The following is a 22861-nucleotide window of genomic DNA, read 5'->3' on the forward strand; positions in this document are numbered from 1 at the left end:
TTGCTTCCGGTGATTGAACTCTACCCACATAAAATACCTGCAGCTGGGCTGGGAAGGTGGCTCAGTGGTAGGGCACTTGCCTTGCATGTATGAGGCCCTGGGTTCGATTCCTCAGCACCACATAAGCAAAAAGAAAAAAGCCGGAAGTGGCGCTGTGGCTCAAGTGGTAGAGCACTAGCCTTGCATGCATGAGGCCCTGGGTTCGATTCCTCAGTACCACATGAGCAAAAAGAAAAAAGCTGGAAGTGGCACTGTGGCTCAAGTGGTAGAGTGCTAGCCTTGAGCTGAAGAGCTGAGGGACAGCGCCCAAGCCCAGAGTTCAGGCCCCACAACTGGACTCCCCCCCCCAAAAAAATCATTATGAGTTAGATCCTTATATTTCACCATGTACTAGAATCAACTCCAAATGGATCAAAGACCTTGAAGTCAAAGCAGACACCCTGAAAAATGTTATAGGAAGGAATAGGAGAAACTATAGGGCTCCTTGGCACAGGCTGAAATTTTCTTAATAAAGACCCAGAAACTAGAACAAATCAAAGAAAGGTTGGACAAATGGATTGTATGAAACCACAGAGCTTCTGCATGGCAAAAGACATAGTTAGCAAGATCAATAGAAAGCCCACGGATTGGGAGAAGATCTTCACTAGCCACACAACAGAAAGTTCTTTATCTCTAAAATATACTTATAACTCAAAAATTAAATCCCCCAAACACAAATCCTCAAAGAAACAACTGCCCCATTAATAAGCGGGTTAAAGACTTAAAGAGACTTCTCTGAAGAGGAAATAAGAATGGCCAATAGACACATGAAGAAATGCTCAACATCTCTGTCCATAAAAGAAATGCAAATCAAAACAACATGGAGATTCCACCTCAAGAAATCTAATAACAAGAGATGCTGGAGGGGATGTGGTCAAAAGGGAACCCTACTACACTATTGGTGGGAGTGTAAACCTGTTCAAACACTCTGAAAAGCAGCATGGAGGTTCCTCAAAAGACTACACAGAGCTCCCTTAGGACCCAGCAATCTCACTTTTGGGCATTTACCCAAATGATCACAAACAAGGCCATACTAAAGCTACTAGCACAACCATGTTTATTGCAGCATTATTCGCCATAGCTAAGATATGGAACCAACTCAGATGCCCCTTAGTAGATGAGTGGATCAAGAAAACATGCATATATATATATATATATATATATATATTCTCTGCTTCCATTAGAAAGAATGACACTGCCCCATTTGTAAGGAAATGGAAAGACTTGGAAAAAAAAATTATATTAAGTGAAGTAAGCCAGACCCAAAGAAACATAGGTCCCATGGTTTCCCTTATTTGCAATAATTAGTATACATCTAAGATAATCTTAGCAGATGAACAGAGTAGCTGAAAAGCTATATACATATGACCATATCAGATGACACTATGCTAAGCAAAATGAACTCCAAGGCATGGACACAAGAGGTTTTTCTTTGTTGTTGTTGTTGTTTTTAATATATTATGTGATTTCTCATTTCCTTTGGATGCCTTTCCCCTATGGTACCTCCCCTGTTGTCACTGTATTTGACTTTGGTACTCTAGTATTACATATGTTTATTTTAATTAGGGAAGGGAAGGGGAACAACAGAATGGTGAGACAAAAGACAAGGGGGAGAACCTATACAACAGTGACATACACAAGACAGTATGTTGGAAACAGTCTGTACAATGTGAGGGAGCTGGAGGGGGAAGGAAGGTAGGAGAAAAATGAAGGAAAGGGTAACAAGTTTGACAAGAAATGTACTTATTACCTTACTTATACAACTGTAACCGCTCTGTACATTATCTTGACAATAATTTAAAAAAATTATGTTTTGTTTCCTTTTTGTCTTGTTTGTTAATTTATATGTCTTTGGGAGGGTAAGAGGAGGCACAGAAATGGAAGGAGAAAGGATAAACAAACAGCACTTAGCAGTGGTACTCAATGGACAATATGTTGAAAATGAACTATATAACTTGGGGGTGGGGTAGGAGGAAAAAACTGGGAGAGTGTGAGGGAGGAGGTGACTGTGTCCAAAACAAAATGAACTCTTACTTGATTTATGTAACTGTAACCCCTCTGTACATCACCTTTTTTTTTTTGGTCAGTCATGGGACTTGAACTCTGGGCTTGGGCGCTGTCCCTCAACTCTTCAGCTCAAGGCTAGCGCTCTACTACTTGAGCCACAGCACCACTTCTGGTTTTCTGGTGGTTTATTGGAAATAAGAGTCTCATGGACTTTCCTGCCCAAGCTGGCTTTGAACCATGATCCTCAGATCTCAGCCTCCTGAGTAGCTAGGATAACAGGCATGAGCCACTGGCGCTTGGCTGTACATCACCTTTATAATAACAAAGTTCTAATTCATTATGTTAAGCTCTAAATCATTCATGAATAAAAATTATGTTAGTATTATTTATTTTTATCAAATATCACTAATAGTTCCTGAAAAATGTTAAGAAAATGATTTTTTAAAACAGGCTTCAACTACTTCTGTTAGGTAGTTTAATTCTGAGAAATAATGTTTAAAAATCATTCCATTCTTCAGAGTGGATCTGGGTTCAAGTGGTAGAGAGCTAGCCTTGAGCAAAAAAGCTCAAGAACAGCACACAGGCCTTAAGTTCCAGCCTTAGGACCACCACGAAAAGGAAAAAAAAGCAAAAAACATTTCTTTCTTTGTTTTTCTGGGGGGGGGGGGTTGGTCATGGGGCCTGAACTCGGCCTGGGCGGTGTCCCTCAGCTCTTCAGCTCAAGGTATGTGCTCTACCACTTGAGCCACAGTGCCACTTCCAGCTTATTTTTTCTGCTTATGTGGTGCTGAGGAATCGAACCCAGGGCCTCATGCATGCAAGGGAAGCGCTCTACCACTGAGCCACCTTCCCAGCCCCTCTTCCTTGACTAATAACAATAACAAAAAAACTTGGCAGTTTTATAGTAACAAAAACAGCTTGGTATTAGCACAAAAACAGACCTGAAGACCAGTAGAATAGAAGATCCAGAAATAAACCCATATGGTTTTTTGTTGGTTGGTTGGTTGGTTGGTTGTGGAGCCTGAACTCCAGGCCTGAACACTGTCCCTCAGCTCTTCAGCTAAAGGCTAATGCTGTACCACTTGAGCCACAGCACCACTTCTGGCTTTTTCTGCTTATGTGGTGCTGAGGAATCAAACCCAGGGCCTCATGGATGGAGGCAGGCAAGCACTCTACCACTGAGCCACCTTCACTGAGCCACCTTCCCAACCCTAAACCCATAAGCTTTTTTTTTTTTTTTTTTTTGGTCAGTCATGGGGCTTGAACTCTGGGCCTGGGCACTGTACCTCACCTCTTCAGCTCAATACTAGCACCCTACCACTTGAGCCACAGTGCCACTTCCGGTTTTCTGATGGTTTTTTGGAAGTAAGAGTTTCATGGCCTTTCCTGCCCGGACTGGCTTTGAACCGTGATCCTCAGATCTCAGCTCCTGAGTAGCTATGATTATAGGCATAAGCCACCAGTGCCAGGCATAAACCCATACACTTAGTCACCTGATATTTGACAAGGGAACCAAAAGTATACATTGAAAAAAAAAGACAGGCTCTTCAATAGTGTTGGAAAAACTGGATATCCATGTGTAGAAAACTAAAACTGGATCCCTGTTTTTCAACTTGCACCAATATCAATTATAATGGATCGAAGACCTCAATTTCAGATCTGAAACTTTGAAACTAATGCAAGACACAGTAGGAGAAACATTAGGACTTGTTAGAATAGGAGGAACACTCCAGGGGCACGGCAAATAGGAAAGAGACTTGATAAATAGGATTATATCAAACTAAAAGTTTCTGCACAGCAAAGGACATAGTTACTAAAATAAAAGACAGCCAGCTATGCACTGGTGGCTCACACCTGTAATCCTAGCTACTCAGGAGGCAGATATCTGAGGACCACAGTTCAAAGCCACTCTGGACAGCAAAGTCTATGAGACTTTTATCCAATTAACCACATGATCTCAAAATGGTAGAGAGCCAGCCTTGAGTGCAAAAGCACAGAGACAGTACTCAGGCTCTGAGTTCAAGCTCCATGACTGACAAGAAAAAAAAAACAAAAGACAGCTAACAGACTGGAAGAAGGTCTTTAGCAGCTATACATCTGACACGGACATAATATCCAAAACAGACAAGAAACTCAAGAAACTAATACGTAAATAACCCAATCAATAAAGGGCAAAGGAGCTAGAGACCTCTCAGAAGAACAGCAAATAAAACACATGAAGAAATGCTCAACATTCCTGGCCATAAAAGAAATACAAATAAAAAAAAATTGAGATTCCAGTATACCCTAGAAAGATTGGTCAACTTCAAGAATTCAACAAGAACAAATGCTGGAGGGGATATAGAAAAAAAGGAAACCTCTTGCACTATTACAGCCACTCTGGATGGTGGTTTGGAGGTTCCTCAAAATATTAAATATAAAACTCCCCTATGATTCAGTAATACCACTCTTGGCAACCAGCTCTGGGTAGATGACACTGTAAGTAAGGATATGGTAAAGACACTTGTACATCTATGTTCATTGCTACACCATTCACAAGTTATAGAAACAGCCCAGATTCCCTACAATGGATGAGTGGACCAAGCAAATGTGGTACATATACACAATTGCATTTTACTCATCTATTAGAAAGAATATTATTATGTCACTTACAGGGAAATAGATGGATCTAGAAAAAAGTCCTGTTAGCCAGGCATGTGTGGCTCATGCCTGTAATCCTAGCTACTTGGGAGGCTGAGATCTGAGGATTGTGACTCAAAGCCAGCCAGGGCAGGAAAGTCCATGAAACTTTTATCTCCAATAAAACACCAGAAAAACTGGAAGTGGCACTGTGGCTCAAGTGGTAGAACAATAGCCTTGAGCTGAAGAGCTGAGGGACTGTGCAGAGGCCCAGAGTTTGAGCCCCACGACCAACAAACAAACAAAAGTCATGTTAAGTGAAGTAAGTCAGGCTAAGAGAGACAAATAGCACATTTTTTTCTCTCATATGTGGAAGCTAAATCTAAAATACAACTAAGCATGATAATATATACAGAGCTCAATGCATTTACATACAAACTGACAAATGGAGGGTACAATTAGGAGAGGAATCCGAGATATAACTTCTCTGGACAACTAAAGTACTGCTTATTAAAACAAACACCAGGAAACGGAAACATATTTTTGGACATGAGCAAAGGGAGGGCAAATGGAAGGAGGAAGGGTGAGCAGATGTAGTCATTATAGTCAATGTACATTATATTTAAAAAAATGAACTATGTGCTGTGTACTTGTGACTCATACCTGTAATTTGGGCAGGAGGCTGAGATCTGAGGATCATGGAAAATTCCATAAGACTCTTATCTCCAATTAACTACCAAAAAGCCAGAAGTGGAGCTGTTGCTCAAGCAGTACAGTGGTAGCCTTGAGCAAAAAAAAGCCAGTGGACAGCACCCTGGCCCTGAGTTCAAACCTCAGACAGCACAAAAACATACATACATACATACATACAAAAAACATATGTAACTTGTGGGTAGGGTGAAGAAGGGGGAAACTATGTAACTGAAAGTTAGGGATGGGAGGGGGAAATAGGGGAGAACAAAGGAAAGGAGTAAGAAGAAGGGGTTACACTGACAAGAAGCATTGTACTCATAACCTGACATGGAATTGTAACCCCTTTGTACAACCACTTAATAATGACAAAAAATAAGTTGGCAGTTTTATCTCTAAAACCTGCAGAGGTAATTATAATTTTTTTAGTATCTGTTGTTTTCAGTTTATATATTCTTTCATCTCCTATTCCAGAGAGAGAGAAAACTATTTGACCTAATTTATAAGTCATCTAGCAGTGTAAAACCAGGTTGAAGAAAAGGATAGGAGGTGAGTTGGGTAGAAGGGAACTATTCTTTTTTTCTTCTACTTTAAGTTCTAGTTACTTTCCTTAGATCCAGAGCATAATTTAAATAAACCCACCTGCTTTGTCTTTTTCTACTTTGCAAACTCCTTTCCATCTTTATCTCCATCATTTATTTTTCAAAAAAGGTCTATTTTATGTATTGTAATTGAAGATATTAACACACCTAACAGCAATTTTGCTTATTTCTGTTTTTTTAAATCATCCTACATGGTGTACATCTATAATTTATTCATCTCACTGATTTTCCTTGCAGCTTTATTTCACCTGAATTTCTAAAAAACAAAACAAAACTACTTAGAACAAATGGCATTTAAGAGTTCTACACTTACCATTTCTCTTCTTGATGCTTTCAGGAAGCACTATTTCAATTCTCAAAATATTCCATAGGAAAGCTTGGAAGATTTTATTCCTAAAAGAGAAATACTTTATTCGATCCTCTTCCCTCACACGCGCTCTCCTTTACTATATATATTTAAAGCCTCGATTAGCCTCCTCTATGTAATAAAAATCAGATTATAGACGTGGTGAGGAGACCCTACCCAACTCAAGCCTCTCTATCTCCTTCTGGCTCTGCTCCTATGTCCTGAAGACCCTCTGTGCAAATCCCCGACTAAGGCATTTCATCACCGTCGAGGCACTGGGAACGTCTGTAGGCCTCAAGTCTGCCTTTCAAGACACTGTTCAAATGTTGGGACTTAAGTGACCTGACATCTGTGTAAAACTGCTTGACCCCTAGACCTGCTCGCCGCATTCCCCTGGAGTATTGGTCACTAAGACCCTACACACCATTCCCACATTCCCACAAACCCCTCGTCGGCCAGAAACGTTCACTCCAAATAGCCCAAGATCTACACCAGCATGCATGGAGAGCTCAGCTAGCACTGAGTAAGTAAATGAAAGAACAACGTGACTCCCTACGTGGCCACGTCCGCACGCACAGCCGGTGTGAGAACAACTTGTAGAAGCTGACCCGCGCCGAGCTACCGTAGTTCCGCGCCGCGACCGGAAGTCGTGTGCCGGACCCATTATGGAGGAGGCCTCCTATTTCTCTGTCTTCTCTTTCCACTCCTTCTATGGCAAAACAAAGGGAACTGTGAAACTTATCCCGCCACCTCCCAGAAATGTGACAGAGAAAGAGAGTTCTAGGAAAAATAAGGTTGGACAAGAAACACAGTTTGTACTACTGGGAAAACCTCATGCAATGCTTTGGAGTCGGACGGACACAAAGCCAGGATGGACCATTTCCGTAGAGAGCCTTTGCCCCGCCTTCGTGTTACCTCCGTGCTGGGAACTTCCGCGCGAGACCGGAAGTGGCGCTAGAGAAAGGTTTCCGGGACTGGTGAGTAGTGGTGGGCTTTAGGAGCCGTGAGGAAAAGGTAGTTTTGACTGCTTCCTCTAGTGGGAGCCGGGTGTGGTGGTGGTGGTGCTGTGGAGAGAGAGGGTCGGAGAGGAAGGATGTTGGAAACTTCCTTGTGGCGCCGCCTGCCTTCCACGTCCCAGGAGAGGCCTGCGGTGGCCCCGAATTAGGAGCGATGAGGTCACGTCGGCAGAGCAGTTTGCAGGCTCTGAAGCGAGCCCTCATGAAGTTCCCTGAGGAGGCAAATGGCCACGTCTAGGACAGGTACTGCCCGTGAGTCGTGACACGAAGGGGAAAATGCACCTGAGGTCAGGCTAGGGCTCTGGGATTTACTCTCACTTATGGCAGTGCGCTGAACCACCGTGTTCTACTACCTCCCATCGTCTTCCCTGACTGTGGCTTTCAAGTTTTGTAGGCTTACTTGACTATTTCGTGGCGTAGCGTAGGTGCTACCATGTTATATATTCAGTTCTTGCATTAAGTAACTCCAAACTCGCGTGGTTACTCCCCAAGTTTCAATTTCCACCTTGCCAGATTTAGAAGGCAGGAAAGTGGAGTTGTAACAAAACGTGAAAGCCAAGACTTTGGTGATTTTTCAAGGGCCCCATATCACTTCAAATATATATTAGAGTTCCATATTTTTTTCTTCATGTGTTCTCCCCACCTTGTGATAGTGTCTTACTATGCAGCCCTACACACCCCCAATGCTGGGATTATAGGTGCACACCCTACACCCTGTTCGGCTGTGTTTTCTTAATAATTTTGCATACTTTCTAATGCTTTTAGCGTGTACTATCTTTTCGTTTTCACGTTTTAGAATTAACCATTTGTAGCTTCCCATTGCCCTCTCACCTTTTCTTTTTGCTTCTGATTTATTTATGCCTAGCTTTTCTTGTCCATATGTTGGATGCAGAGGTTACAGTGCTTACAGGATGTGTAGGCAGAGTGCCCTGCAACTTTACCTCTCCCAACTCTTAGTCCTGCCTGTGGTGTAGAAGGTAGTGTTGTAAGGGACAGCAGCTCCTGCCTGTTCCTGCCTTGACCCTGCCCATTTATGTTTTCTGTCGGTCATGGGGCTTGAACTCTGGACCTGGGCACTGTGCCTGAGCTCTTCAGCTCAAGGCGAGCGCTCTACTGCTTGAACCACAGCACCATTTTCAGTTTTCTGGTGGTTTATTGGAGGTAAGAGTGTCATGGACTTTCCTGCCTGGGCTGGCTTTGAACCGGGATCCTCGGATCTCAGCCTCCTGAGTAGCTAGGATTACAGGCGTGAGCCACTGGCGCCCGGCAGATAGTATACTTTTTTTTGGTTGGCCATGGGCGCTGTCCCTAAGCTCTTCAGCTCAAGGCAAGCACTGTACCACTTGAGCCACAGCACCACTTCCAGCTTTTTCTGCTTATGTGGTGCTAAGGAATTAAACCCAGGGCCTCATGCATGCAAGGCAAGCACTCTATCACTGAGCCACCTTCCCAGCCCCTTGTATACTTTTTTATGCCAAGATTTACCACCCTAGCTCCAAATTATGCTATAGTTGGGGGAGGGGACTGGGTCAGTCTGAACAGTAAATATTAATGCTGGCTTATACTGGTGTTACTGAGATTCATTAAAGTAGTTCCTATTCTGCAGTAACTTTAGCATAGTAAGGGATATGGACCATTATCATTATAATATGTTGAGAACAGTAGGTTGGAGGAGGCTGAGAAAAAGCACTGAAAGAAGATTTGTCAAAAAGCATTATTAAAGATGGATACCAGTGGCACATGCATATAATCCTAACTACTGAGGATCATGGTTTAAAGCCAGCTCCAGCAGGAAAGTCTGTGAGACTCTTATCTCCAATTAACCACCAAAAAGTCAGAAGTAGAGCTGTGGCTCAAGTGGTAGAGTGCTAGCCTTGAGCACAAAAGGTTAGGGATAACACCTGGCACCAGAAACAAAAACAAAAGCTAAAAAACAAAAGCATTATTAGGCCATTGAAGAGACTTGAAAGGATATTTAGAGGCTATTTAATAGAGATTATTAATATTCTCTATTTAGAGAAATGGAGAAGGGAGAAAGTGGTTGAAACAAGAATGGGATAATAGAAGTAAGGGTGTGAGGAAAGTGAAAGATAAGAGAATGAACATTGTATATTATACTAGGCTTTGCTAGATGATGTGTTAATTCATTAGCTCCTCTAGATACTTGTGGGATAGATTATTGTGTCTCCATTTTGTGCATGAGAAAAAACTACCAGAGGTCAGTTGACTTTGTTAAATTTCAGTATGCTGAGTGAATCAGGTCTGCATGGTGATGGCTCTTTTGCCCACGCACTTTGTCACCTCGGAGGTTCAGCCCTGAAGTTTTCATAAGTACAATTTCCTGTGTTTTGACTTCAGACATTCAGTTTTACCTGATCTCTGTATGTTGTCATCTTCTGTACATCTGGTCCCTATGCTAGTCCGGCTTTTCCACTCTCCGATCCGCAGTTCTTCCCGTTCCTTCATGGATTTGAAGGCTCTCCTCTCCTCCTTGAATGACTTTGCATCCCTCTCTTTTGCTGAGAGTTGGGACAATGTTGGATTGCTGGTGGAACCCAGCCCACCACATACTGTAAATACACTGTTCCTGACCAATGACTTGACTGAGGAGGTAATGGAAGAGGCACTGCAAAAGAAGGCAGATCTCATTCTTTCCTACCATCCGCCGATTTTCCGGCCTATGAAGCACGTAACTTGGAAAACCTGGAAGGAACGCTTGGTGATTCGGGCTCTGGAGAACAGAGTTGGCATTTACTCTCCTCACACAGCCTATGACGCTGCACCCCAGGGAGTGAACAACTGGTTGGCCCAAGGGCTAGGTGAGAAGCCTCCTCTACTTTCCTTAATAATTTCCTTTGTATGAGTGGGTGCGGTGGGGGGTTGGGAGACAGTGAGGAAAGGGGTGACAATTTCCAAAACCAAATGTACTTATTACCTGAAATATTTTTTTTTTTTTGGGTCCGGTTGTGGGGCCTGAACTCTGGGCCTGGGCGCTGTCCCTCAGCTCTTCAGCTCAAGGCTAGCGCTCTACCACTTGAGTCACAGCACCACTTCCGGCTTTTTTCATTTTGCTTATGTGGTGCTGAGGAATCGAACCCAGGGCCTCAGGCATGCAAGGCAAGCGCTCTACCACTGAGCCATCTTCCCAGCCCCCTGAAATATTTTTTTAAGAGTTGTTTATTTGCTCTGTGGCCCAGACTAGATCTTCCTGCCAAAGCTTCCCAAGTGCTGGGATTACAGGAATGCATTACTATGCCCAGCACAATATCAAATTTTTATAGAATGCTTATGCATTTAATGAGCAAATTCAGCATGTGGATTTTAACTTTCAGTATGTCATTGTAGTGCTGATTTTGAGCTGAAGCTTTTATGATGAAATGATCCCTATTAATTCAGCAACAGATTATAAATATTTGCACCAGAACTGTGATTTATCAAGTGGATAAATCGCCTTATATGTATATGTCACCTTAAAAAAAAATCATGTCTGGGAATGTGGCTTAGTGGTAGAGTGCTTGCCTAGCATGCATGAAGCCCTAGGTTTGATTCCTCCATAACACATAAACAGAAAAATCCAGAAATGGCACTGTGGCTCAAGTTGTAGAGTGCTTGCCTTCAGCAAAAGAAACTCAGGGCAGTGTCCCAGGTCCTGAGTTCAAGCCCTAGAACTGGCACCAAAGCGGGGGAAAATCAGTCTTTTATATCCAAGTTTTACTGGAAAGTAATTTTGAAAACAATGGTTTTGTATGTCCACCCCAATTATTAAATTGTGGGAACTGGTGATGAACATGTAAGATGTGTATATTGTATGAACATAAAAAATCTTAAAAATAGTTATTTCTTACTAATTTTGCATATAATACTTTATATGTTAAATTTTGAAGCATCACAAAAATTCACATTTTCTTACATTTTTTTTCTTTAGGAGTTTGTACCTCCAGGCCCATCCAACCATCCCAAGCTCCCAACCACCCCACAGATGGAACTCACCGAGTAGAATTCAGTGTTAACCAGACCCAGGACCTGGACAGAGTTATGTCTGAAGTGAAAAGAATTGGAGATATTTCTCTTACTTCTTTTTCTGCTAGGTACAGTACATTTTAAGGATTTTCCATACTTATTTGTACCTCTTATTGCTTTGTAGGTAGGAAGGACTATACTGTATATTTATACAGTATTTCTAATCCTTCTGGTAATGTTGAAAGGAAGATATTTTACTGAAGAGAATTCAGACACATCCTACTAATGTCTTTTTTTTTAATAACTTTTAATGGTTGTTTTTTATTTTATTAATTATGTGTTTATGTGGTACCAAGGAATCAAACCCAGGGCCTCATGCATGCAAAGGCAAGCATTCTACCACTAAGCCACATTCCCTGCCCATATTGGTAAGTCTTTGATCAGTTCCCAGGAAAGGATTCCCAAGCACTTTAAAAGAAAAATGCATTTTTCTTAAAATGTCTATTTAATTATCCAGGGCAGGGATAGGAGATTTTTCTTTGCGCTATTTTTTTTCCATGAAAACAGTGGTAAAGGCAAGGTAGGAGCTGGGGCATAGCTCAGTGGTAGGAGTGCTTGACTAGGAGAGTAGGAGACAGGGAAGTGTGATATTGTCCAAAAAGAAATGTACTTGTTACCGGTCTTATGTAACTGTATATCATGTTTATAATAACAATAAATTTTTTTAAAGCACTGATTAGCACATACATGTGAGGCCCTAGGCTTGATTCCCAACACGATTAAAAAAGTGTGTGTGTGTGTGTGTGTGTGTGTGTGTGTGTGTGTAAAGTCCGATACACAAATCTAGGCTCCTTGGCAGAAGAACGCAAGAAGTAGGATGAGGAACCTTTTTTCTGCCATGGGCTATTTAGATATTTGTAACATAATTATTACAAAATTATTAATACTGGCAGTGAGGAGAAGAAGCATATGAGTATCCTGTCATGTTCCAAATGATCTGAAGGCCTCATATGCTGCTCCCGCCTCAGGCCATACATAGCTCTTCCCCCCACCCCACTTGTCAAAACACAGGAAATGGTACTTATGTAAACCTCACAAAGCAATTCAGGGACCCCCCAATCATTTTTAATGACACACTTTTAAAAATGCAGACTTGGTGGCTGGGAAGGTTCAGTGATAGAATGCTGGCCTTGCATACATGAGGCCCTGGGTTTGATTCCTCAGCACCACATAAAAAATGCTGGAAGTGGTGCTGTGGCTCAAGTGGTAAAGCGCTAACATTGAGCTGAAGAGCTGAGGGACAGCACCCACAGAATTCAGTCCCCACAGCCACAACAACAATAAAGGAAAAAATGCAGACTTGGGTTTATTCCCAGATCTATGTAATTAGGATGAGATTTGTTTTAGACCACCCAGGAGATTCTCATATTCAGTGATAGTTGAAAATTACCCTGTCCAAAGCTCTTAACAAAGTTCCATTTGGCACAAAGCCATGAGTTCAAACCCCAATACTGCCAAAAAGTTCAATTAGGTGGGCCAAGCCTGGTGGTTCATGCTTGTAATCTTAGCTACTTGGGAGGTAGATATCCAGAGATTGAAGTTGGGGCCAGACAGGACAAAAAGTTAATGAGACCTCTACCTCAATAAATAAGCTGAGTAGGATGGCACAATTCTATGATCTTAGCTGTCTACAAGGTTGTAAGTAGCACACCCTTGATCTGAGGCCCAGTCCTAGGCAAAAATATGAAAAGTAATTAAAGCAAGAAGATGGCATGACTCAAGTAGTAGAGCGCCTGCCTGGCCAGCTTGAGTTCAAACCCTAATACTACCCAAAAACTCACTTTGCTCCAGCCCTGTTCCTAGATGTCCTATTTTATTGGATCTGTGGCAGGATTCAGCAGCTGCCATTTAAGAAGCTAGTAATAAAGTCGTATAGGTGATTCTGATGCATCCTACAGTTTGAGAAACACAGAAAATAGATTGGTTTGGGATTAAATGAGTTTTGGTGGTCAAATCCCTAGTTTCATATAAGGCTAATCTTTTATATACATTTAAAATACATTTAGGTTATATTATCCCCTGCTAGGGTTGATGACGAGGAACAAACAAGGATCAGTTTGAATTGCTCTCAGAAGGCTTTGATGCAAGTTGTGGCTTTCCTGTCCCAGAACAGACAGTTGTATCAGAAGACTGAAATACTGTCACTGGAGAAGGTAATAAAAATATTTTATATTTAATCTTAGATTATTGTGCATTTATCGATTTAAGATTGAGATACCAGTTGTATTTATTTCCTATGTATAACGTGATGAATTGCATTAGTCTTTGGTTTTGTTCAGCAAATTGTAAATTGTTTAACAGGCCTTTAGCTAACCTAAGGCAGTTCAAAGTAAGAGGACTGTGGATGAGGTGGCAGAGTGCTATGGCTCATGCTTATAATCCTCATTACTCAGGAGGCTAACATTTGTGGATCATGGTTTGAAGCCAGCTTGGGCAGACTGTTATCTCCAGTTAACCAACAAAAAGCCAGAAGTGGAGATGTGGCTCAAGTGGCAGAGTGCCAGGTGTGAGCAAAAAACCCGAGAGTGAGGTCCTGACTTCAAACCCCCACACTGGCACCAAAACAAACAACAACAAAAAACTGTGAAGTACAAAATAATGATGGGGACATAAGAAACCCTGGAAAAGTTATTGAGGAGAAATACTCTCCAAATAAGATGTTGGACTTTTGTGTTATAGACTTTAAGTTATAGAGAAGGTTACAAATTTATCACTTCCTGTTATCCTCTGATGAAACATTCCCTTCTCCTTTAACTTAATAGACAATCATATAATGATGGTTGCTGTATCTTTACTAGAATCAGCTAGGTGCCGGTGGCTCATGCCTGTAATCCTCGCTACTCAGGAGGCTGAGATCTGAGGATCATGGTTCAAAGCCAGCCCGGGTAGGAAACTCTGTGAGACTCTTTATCTCCAATAAACCACTAGAAAATCGGAAGTGGTGCTGTGGCTCAAGTGGTAGAGTGCTCACCTTGAGCTGAAGAGCCCAGGGACAGTGCCCAGGCCCATAGTTCAAGCCCTATGTCCGACCAGAAAAAAAAAAAAAGAATGCTTTTTTTTTTCTTGGTGGTACTCAGGTTTGAGCTCAAGACCTTATGCTTACTGACAGATACTGTATTACTTGAGCTGTGCCCCAGTCCCTTTATGCTTTAGCTTTTTTTTTCTCTTTTTCTTTCCATATAGGGTCTTTATTTTTTGCCTGGGCTGGCCTCAGACTATGAACCTCTTACCTGTGCACCTCCTGAAGCTGTTAGCACAGCATTATTAGCACAGCATTATTAGTGGTAGTTAGCACTACCACTCCCAATTTGTCTGTTGAGATGAGATCTTGCTGGCCTTGACCACCACAATCCTCCCAATTTCCCTTTCCAAAGTAGCTGGGTAGCTGAGGTTATAGGTGTGAGCCCAGAAAACTTTTTTTTTTTTGGCTGGTCCTGCTTGAACTCAGGGCCTGGGCACTGTCCCTGAGCCTTTTTGAGATCAAGGCTAGTGTTCCACCACCACTTAAGCCACAGCGCCACTTCCAGCTTTTTCTGAGGAGAGTGTTGGAGATAAGAGTCTCACATACTTTCTTGCCTAGGCTGGCTTCAAACCCCAATCCTGGGCAGGGAAGGTGGCTCAGTGGTAGAGTGCTTGCCTTGAATGTCTGAGGCCCTGGGTTCAATTCCTCAGCACCACATAAGCAAAAAGAAAAAAGCCGGAAGTGGCACTGTGGATCAAGTGGTTTAGCACTAGCCTTGAGCTGAAGAGCTGAGGGACAGTGCCCAGGCCCAGAGTTCAGGCCCCACAACTGGACCCAAAAACAACAACAACAACAAAAACCCAATCCTCTGGTCTTGGCTTTCTTGGTAGCTAGATTACAGGTATGAGCCATCAGTGCCCAGCCCAGAATGCTTTTTTAAGGCACAAACCAAGAAAGAGGGGAAAGAGGAAGGAAAAAGGGGATGGGAAAGTTTAAAAAAAAAAAAAAGCCCATATTTTCAACTATTTTCTGGACAGTTTTCAGCTCTAAATCTTGTAAGTATTGAAGATATATCCAATATATGCAAACGTTGATCTTATCTCCAGGCCATCAGGTTCTATTTTTTATTCCTTTTCAATTTCATTGGTTTTGTAGCATCACCTCCCTTTATTTTTCAAGTTTCTGCAGTCTATCTCAGTCTGAGTTCTGTCCCTGTAGCTGTTTGTTGAAGCACTCAAGTTCCCTCTCTTGCCCACAGGGGGCAGCCCACACCTGCAGCCCTGCTCTCCTGGTCATAGGCTCTGCATGTCATCATACTGTCACTTTTTGTTCTGCCCTCCCAGTGTGTTCTCCCACACTGCTGATACCTTTGTGCTCTTTAACTTTAGAGTGCTCTTCTACTTATCTACCCCTCTCCGCCACACTGCACTTAACTTCACCCTTTTAAATTCTTTTCTGGTTATTCTGTAAAATACAAATCCATGTAAAACCTTCCTTAATGATACTTTCTCATTTTACACGCACATACCCCAAGACCCAGCTCATTTACTTTGTCATCCTTTGTGTTTCTCTAGCACTAACACCTACCTGTTAATTTTAAACATCTGCCTTGCAGGCTATGAGCTTGAGTACCTTTCTTTTTGAACAAAATGTTTTTTTTGCCACCTTTGCATTCTCAAACATTAGCCTAAAGCTTGCTATACGTATTTTATTAATTTCAGCATTTATCGTTTGTACGTTTGATTTTTTTTTAGGATGGATAATATATACTATTTCTAACCTCAGTTTCTTTTCAGCCTTTGCTTCTCCATACTGGAATGGGACGGTTATGCACACTGGATGAACCTGTCTCCCTGGCAACCATGATTGAGCGAATCAAAAGATACCTAAAACTACCTCATCTTCGCTTAGCTCTGGGGGTAGGGAGGACCTTAGGTAAGTGTAAATCCTTAATTACCTTAGAGTTAACATTAATATGCTCAGTTTTCTTAATATGAGTGATAATGTTTTAGTTGCTCATAAGGGATGATTGGTTTACATTTTGGAATATATCTCACTGCTCCTTTGTTTCTTTTTGGGCGTGTACTTGGGCTTATTTTTAAATTAAGCATAAATGTATAGAACAGGTGTAAATTCTGTTTAGAATTCTTGTTCAAGTTGTAGAATTAAACCAAAGGGGGAGGGAGTCATAAAATATTATGTCCTTTTTCTTAAAGAGTCCAGAGTGGAAGTGGTGGCCCTGTGTGCTGGTTCTGGGAGCAGTGTTCTACGAGGGGTACAGGCTGACCTCTACCTCACAGGTAACATCCATTGGTGCAACCTTCTCAACCTTGATTAACTGGTTTTTGTTTGTTGTACTAGTCCTGGGGCTTGAACATAGGGCCTGGGCCCTGTCCCTGAGCTTTTTTCCTCAAGGCTGGTGCTCTATCACTTGAACCACAGCTCCACACCAGCTTTTTGGTGGTTAACTGAATATAAGAATCTCATTGACTTTTCTGCATGAGCTGGCATCAGACCATGATCCTCAGATCTCAGCCTCCTGAGTAGCTAGTATTACAGGTACATGTCACTGGCGCCTGGCTGTAGGTTTGGTTTTTTAAAATGTAAATATAGTCTTCAGTTTCTGTCAGTTCAAGCTCCCAGATCTTCCCTAAAGCTTTTCCCTTAACCTATCTGGGTATCATGTTCTGCCTAAAGTATTGCATCATGCCTCTAATCTTGTTTTCCATGTGATTCTTCAAAATTAACTTTTTTTGTGTTGTACCTTTTTTATTGTAATTATAAGGGTGATATACAGAAGGGTTATAGTTACCTAAGTCAGGTAAAGAGTACATTTTTTTTGTGTGTGTGTGTGGTCTGTTGTGGGGCCTGAACTCTGGACTTGGGCGCTGCCCTTAGCTCTTCAGTTCAAGGCTAGCGCTCTACCACTTGAGCCACAGTGCCACTTCCTGCTTTTTCTGCTTATGTGGTGCTGAGGAATCGAACCCAGAGCCTCTTGCATGCAAGGCAAGCACTCTACCCCTGAGCCACCTTCCCAGCCCAAGAGTACATTTCTTTTTGAACAGTGTCACTCCTTTCCTCACTGCCCCAGTTTTTTCCCCCATCCCAACAGTTGTCTAGTGAGTACCCCTGCTATATTTGTTTACACTTTGTCTCTCCATTTCTGTCGGCTAACTTTAAAAACATGGAATGCTTCACTAGTGGGACCGTGTTAACATTATCTGTGAAAAAGTTGAAAGTATAAATCGCTAAGGTCACTGTGTTGTTAAACAGTCATCAGTGATTCCTTCTGTGCAGATGATGCCTGGACATCTTCCATTGCCTTTCTTTTCTTTTTTTTTTTTTTCTCTGTTACTTATAAACTCAAAGATCATCTGCTTCATCCACCCAGAAGACTTTTCTGTCACTACCATTTTCCTGCCCCTCCTTGTCTGTGTCCCTTTGTCTGTCTTTAAAATCTGATGTTCATTTCTGTTGGAGAGTATATGATTATTTTGCCAGCTGTTAAGACTCCACACTGTACTTGAGGAACAGAATCAAAAAGATACTCATTATCTTTTTTTCTTGCACTTAGAAGCTTTGTGACTTCTAGAAGTAGACACATCTGAGCAAGCCCAGTGTAGTGATTGGGAGCCAGGAAATTGAAAATGTACATCACATTACCTGTGTCCCACTCTTCTGAGAAGATGGAATATTTTTATTATCTTTAAGATTTGTGGGATAGTCGAGGAAACTTGCCGTGTGTAAGCAGTTTGGATACATGATTACATGCTTGTTACCTTCAAAACTAATTTTAGCAGGCTAAAATTTTAGCAGGAGTGGTGGAGTGCTTTAGAGTATTCAAAGCCCTGGGTTTGATCCCCAGTATGGTGGAAGAAAAAAAAAAAACAAATTATTTTACATCAAAGGAATTTCAGACTTACAGAAAAGTTCCATAACAATGCAATCAATTTCTATATGCCCTCTACCTAGATTACTAATGGTTTTCTACATTGGTATACTCTATGTTTATATGTGCATGTATATTTGTATGTGCACATACATAAATACAGGTTGAATATCCCTAGACTGAGTGCTTATCTCAAATGCTTGGGAACAGAAGTATGCTGGATTTGTAGTTTTACATATGTACAATGAAACTATCTCAGGAGATGGGAACTAAATCTTAATATGAATTTGTTTCACATACAGCTTGTGCAGGTGGCCTGAGGGAATTTCTTTTTTTGGTTGGTCATGGGACTTGAACGCTGTCCCTCAGCTCTTCAGCTCAAGGCTAGCGCTCTACCACTTGAGCTACAGCACCACTTCCCGTTTTCTGGTGGTTTATTGGAGATAAGAGTTTCACAGACTTTCCTGTCTGGCCTGGCTTTGAACCAGGATCCTCAGATCTCAGCCTTCTGAGTAGCTAGGATTATAAGCGTGAGCCACCAGCACCCGGCAATGAGGGAATTTTATGTGTTATTCTTAGTGTGTCTGTTATGGCTGTGACCCATTACATGAGGTCGGCTATTGAACTTGGCATTGACAGCACAAAATGAGATTTTGAGGCATCTAGGTTTTTTTTTTAAATAAACATTTTTTTATTGTGAAAATACTGTATAGAGGGGTTACAATTACATGGGCAAGATAATGAGTACATTTCTTATCAGGCATTTTAGCCTCCTCCTTTGTTTCCCCTTCCCATCCCTTCCCATCCTCCCCTCCCCCCCCATCCCGCATATAGGTTTTTTTAATTTTATTTTTTCCTGAGATAGCTCAGGCTGGCCTACCACTCTCAATCCTCCTGTCTTAGTCAGGTCCTAAGTGTTAGTATTACAGATGTAATGCTGAAATTCCAAAATGCTCCAAAGTCTGAATTTTGTGTGTTTTGAGATGGGGTCTCACTATGTAGCCTAGGCTATCCTTGATCTTATGATTCTCCTGACTCTTCCTCTCAGGTAGCTGGGATTAAGTGTGTGGGAGCTGGGAATGTGACCTAGTGGTAGTGTTTGACTAGCATGCATGAAACCCTGGGTTCGATTCCTTAATACCACATAAACAGAAAAGGCTGGAACTGGCACTGTAGTTCAAGTGGTAGAGTGCTAGCCTTGAGCAAATGAAGCTTAAGAACAGGCCCTAAGTTCAAGCCCTAGGGACTGGCTAAACAAATAAAAGTATGTGCTGTCAAGCCTTAAAATATAATTTTTTTGCCTGGCACTGGTGGTTCATGCCTATAATCTTAGCTACTCACTAAGGTCTGAGGGTCATGGTTCAAAGCCAGCCTAGACTGAAAAGTCCTCATGAGACTTAATCTCCAATTGACCACCAGAAAACTAGAAGTGATGCTGTGGCTCAAAGTGGTAGAGTGCCAGCCTTGAGCAAAAAGAGCTCAGGGACAGCACCCAGGCCCTGAGTTCAAGCCCCAAGACCAACCTCCCCCTGCCCCCCCAAAAATCTAAAACTTCTGAGTCACAAAACTGTAAGTGTAAAGTTCTACACCTGACCTCATATGAAGGGCCTGAGGATGTTGTTGTGTTACAAGTGTTTGCTTACCTTACATTGTTAGGCTCTGGGTTCAATCCCGAGCATCAAGAAACAAAACAAGAATAATCCTGTTCCCCTCTGTCCTCTGCTTCTGGTTACGATGTAACTTGCTGCTGTAACTTGGTCATCTATGCCATAAGGTGATGACTCCAAAAAGTTGACTTGGATATGAGCCTGTGTTGTAGTTTGGACCTTTTTTTGGTGCTGTGTTGGGTGTTGAAAATAGGGCTTTGTGCATAGTAGACAAGCACTGTACACTCCCAGCAGTAGTTTATAGTTTAAGCATCTAAATAAACCTCTTTGTAAGTAGCTTGTCAGGTATTTTGTTATAAGGATACAAAACTAACACATTTGCTTTAGATCTGCCCAATGGAAGCATGTTAGTATTCTCTGTTTCTATGTTACAGGACATGAACAAAAACTATATACAGCTTTCTAGGTTTCTGTTGAAGTAATTCTACTGTATTACAATACTTCAAGCAGAATATAACCTTGGCATTTTTGGCTTAGCAGTCTATTGTTAAAGCATTTGCTCTTTCCTTTTTGGCAGGTGAAATGTCCCATCATGATATTCTGGATGCTGCTTCCCAGGGAATAAACGTGATCCTTTGTGAACACAGCAACACTGAACGAGGCTTTCTTTCTGACCTTCGAGATAGGCTGGGTGCTCACCTGGAGAATAAGATTAATATTATCCTGTCTGAGACTGACCGGGACCCTCTCCGTGTGATCTAACACATACATGAACATAAGGATGGCAGTATACACATCATTTGGGACTGACCTTGAATTCCTAACATGAGTACACAGTGTTGATATCCTTCTAGGGAAGTGTCTAAGAGTGTATTATCATTTTTGATTGGTTAATCTGGCACAGTTTTATTGCTCATAAAATAAAAAAAAATGTAGTTTAACATATTAAAGAACTTGCTGGGCGCCGTTGGCTCACGCCTGTAATCCTAGCTACTCAGGAGGCTGAAATCTTAGGATCACAGTTCAAAGCCAGCCCGGGCAGGAAAGTCCATGAGACTCTTTATCTCCAATAAACCATTCAGATAACTGGAAGTGGCGCTGTGGCTCAAGCAGTAGAATGTTTGCCTTGAGCTGAAGAGCACAGGGACAGCACCCAAGCCCAGAGTTAAAGCCCCATGACCAAAAAAAAAATCAAAGAATATTTACTATAAACTTTAGAAAAAACTGACTGAACTGTTAAGACTTTGAGAAGTAGCTCAAGTAATTTTCTCAAGAGATGGGATGTGTCATCTTTGTATCTTTGTCACTGATCAGTTTAAAACATGTTTTAAATTTTAGGTTTTGAAAATACCCCCAGTTATAGCAGGAGGAATCACAAGAAAAGAAGCAAGTTTCGAAAGCTTCAAGGGGAGGTTCAGGTCAAAAGTGGAATAAATGGACTAGTTATTTATTCATTACTCTTTGTGCTGGGCCTAGAGGAAGGTATAGATATGTGAATGGTAACATAATGAGCTGTTTTAAATGAGGACAGGCATAGGGTACACGTAGGTTTTCTGGGGAGAATAAAATATCACAAGGGATATAGTTTGAACAAATATATTCAAGGGAGAAATTAAAAAAATTGAAAAAACCTCAAGTTATTAGTTCATTATTGTCACAGTGGAAAGCAAGTGGCAGGAAAGATATAGCCGCGTAGCCTTGGATAATGTTGAAGAAAGCCTGGGTCCAGTAACTGAACTCACATTTAAGGTGTGTTGTGACTTCACCTCTGATTCATAGCATTAAAAACCTTCTAAAATTGGATGTTGTAGATTTCAAAGTTAGATGTTGTAGATTTTGTAGATGTTGTAGATTGGATGTTGTAGATTTCAAAGGGTTAGTGGCTCAAAGAATTTATGATTGGATATGCCTATTGCCAAGTTTTGTGTGTCCAAAGGGTTTTTGGACAGTACTGGAGTTTGCACTTGGGGGCTCACGCATGCTAGGCTGGTGCTTAATATTTGGACCACACCTGCAGCCCTTATTGTACTGCTGTTACAATTTTCTTTGGTGCCACTATTGAGGCTTAAACTCAGGGCTCAACATTTTGGCTTGTGGCTGGAGATAAAATTCTTAACAGATTTGTCTGCCCAGTCTGGCTTTGAACCTTGATTCTCAGATCTCAGCCTCCTGAGTAGCTAGAATTACAGGCTCAGCTTATTGCTGTAACTTTCTTGTTTTTGTGATGTTGAGGATTTAGCTCAGGGCCTTGTACCAACGAGGCAAGTGCTTTTATCACTAAGATATATTCCCACCTCAGATCCATTTAATATTGTCAGAAGCAAGTTGGCACTACAAAAGAAATTAGTTTTAGAAGTCAAGACATAACTGCCCAACCGGAAAGAACAATATTACTGACACAAGTTAATGAAGACTATTGGTAATTCTAAGCCTGGGAGTAGGGATGGGGGTTAGCTCATATCTGTAATCCTAGCCAATCTGGAAGATAGTGGTTCAAAGTCAAGCCTGGGCAGAAAAGTCCACTACTCCATTTCCAAAATAACAAAAAGTCAGGCTGGAAGCATGGGTGAAATAGTGTTAGCTGAGCAATTGCCAAGGCCCTGAATTCAAACCCTGGTACTGGCTTCAAACAACCAAAAATTATAAGCCAGGTAGTAGTGGCTCATGCTACTCAGGATGCTGAGATCTAAGGATTGTGGTTAGAAGCCAGCCTGGTTAGGAAGATCCATGAAGCTCTTGTGTCCAAAAAACTACTCAAAAAGCCAGTAGGAGTGTGGCTCAGATGGTAGAACACTAGCCTTGGGCACAAAAAGGCTCAAGGCTCAGGGACAGTCCCTAGGCCCTGAGTTTGGGAGTCCCAGAATTGGGAGGGGTAGTTTGAAGTACAGTAATTCTGCCACAGACATCACCAGATGAAATTTCTTTTGAAGCACTTTAAGGTATTTTTGGTTAAAAACAAAAACGAGCTGGGCCATTCTAGCTAGCTGCTCAAAAAACTGAAATCTGAGGTTTGTGGTTCAAAACCAGCCTAAGCAGGAAAATCTGTGAGACCCTTATCTCCACC

The 22861-nt window shown here is 41.7% G+C and overlaps 2 protein-coding genes across 6 annotated transcripts in view; one reads left to right on the forward strand and one right to left on the reverse strand.

The window, feature by feature from the left end:
• Window positions 1–6941, reverse strand: part of Ppil3 (peptidylprolyl isomerase (cyclophilin)-like 3) — an 18668-nt gene extending 11727 nt beyond the window's left edge. Inside the window, exons 1-2 of one of the 2 annotated variants that reach the window (XM_013009677.1) lie at window positions 6880–6941; window positions 6271–6350 (exon numbers count right to left, since the gene is read on the reverse strand). In XM_013009677.1, the coding sequence (XP_012865131.1) occupies window positions 6271–6273 (3 nt within the window). In that variant the 5' untranslated portion in view covers window positions 6274–6350; window positions 6880–6941. Of the gene's footprint in view, window positions 1–6270; window positions 6351–6859 lie in introns of both variants that reach the window. The other variant, XM_013009668.1, reaches the window with a different exon arrangement.
• A 304-nt stretch (window positions 6942–7245) lies between these two features.
• On the forward strand, window positions 7246–20761 carry Nif3l1 (NIF3 NGG1 interacting factor 3-like 1 (S. cerevisiae)). Of its 4 annotated transcripts, none has more exons than XM_013009001.1 (7): window positions 7246–7280; window positions 9678–10138; window positions 11245–11407; window positions 13366–13492; window positions 16098–16236; window positions 16518–16601; window positions 20375–20761. In XM_013009001.1, the coding sequence occupies exons 2-7, from the start codon at window positions 9703–9705 to the stop codon at window positions 20557–20559; spliced, it is 1134 nt and encodes a 377-aa protein (XP_012864455.1). In that variant the 5' UTR covers window positions 7246–7280; window positions 9678–9702; the 3' UTR covers window positions 20560–20761. The 4 variants fall into 4 exon arrangements, with proteins under 4 accessions (XP_012864455.1, XP_012864476.1, XP_012864459.1 ...); XM_013009022.1 differs by having other exon boundaries at window positions 9740–10138; XM_013009005.1 differs by lacking the exon at window positions 7246–7280 and adding an exon at window positions 7423–7562.
• The last annotated feature ends 2100 nt before the right edge of the window (window positions 20762–22861 follow it).

Source organism: Dipodomys ordii, unplaced genomic scaffold, assembly GCF_000151885.1.
Source record: "Dipodomys ordii isolate 6190 unplaced genomic scaffold, Dord_2.0 Scaffold1, whole genome shotgun sequence".
Lineage (NCBI taxonomy): Eukaryota > Metazoa > Chordata > Mammalia > Rodentia > Heteromyidae > Dipodomys > Dipodomys ordii.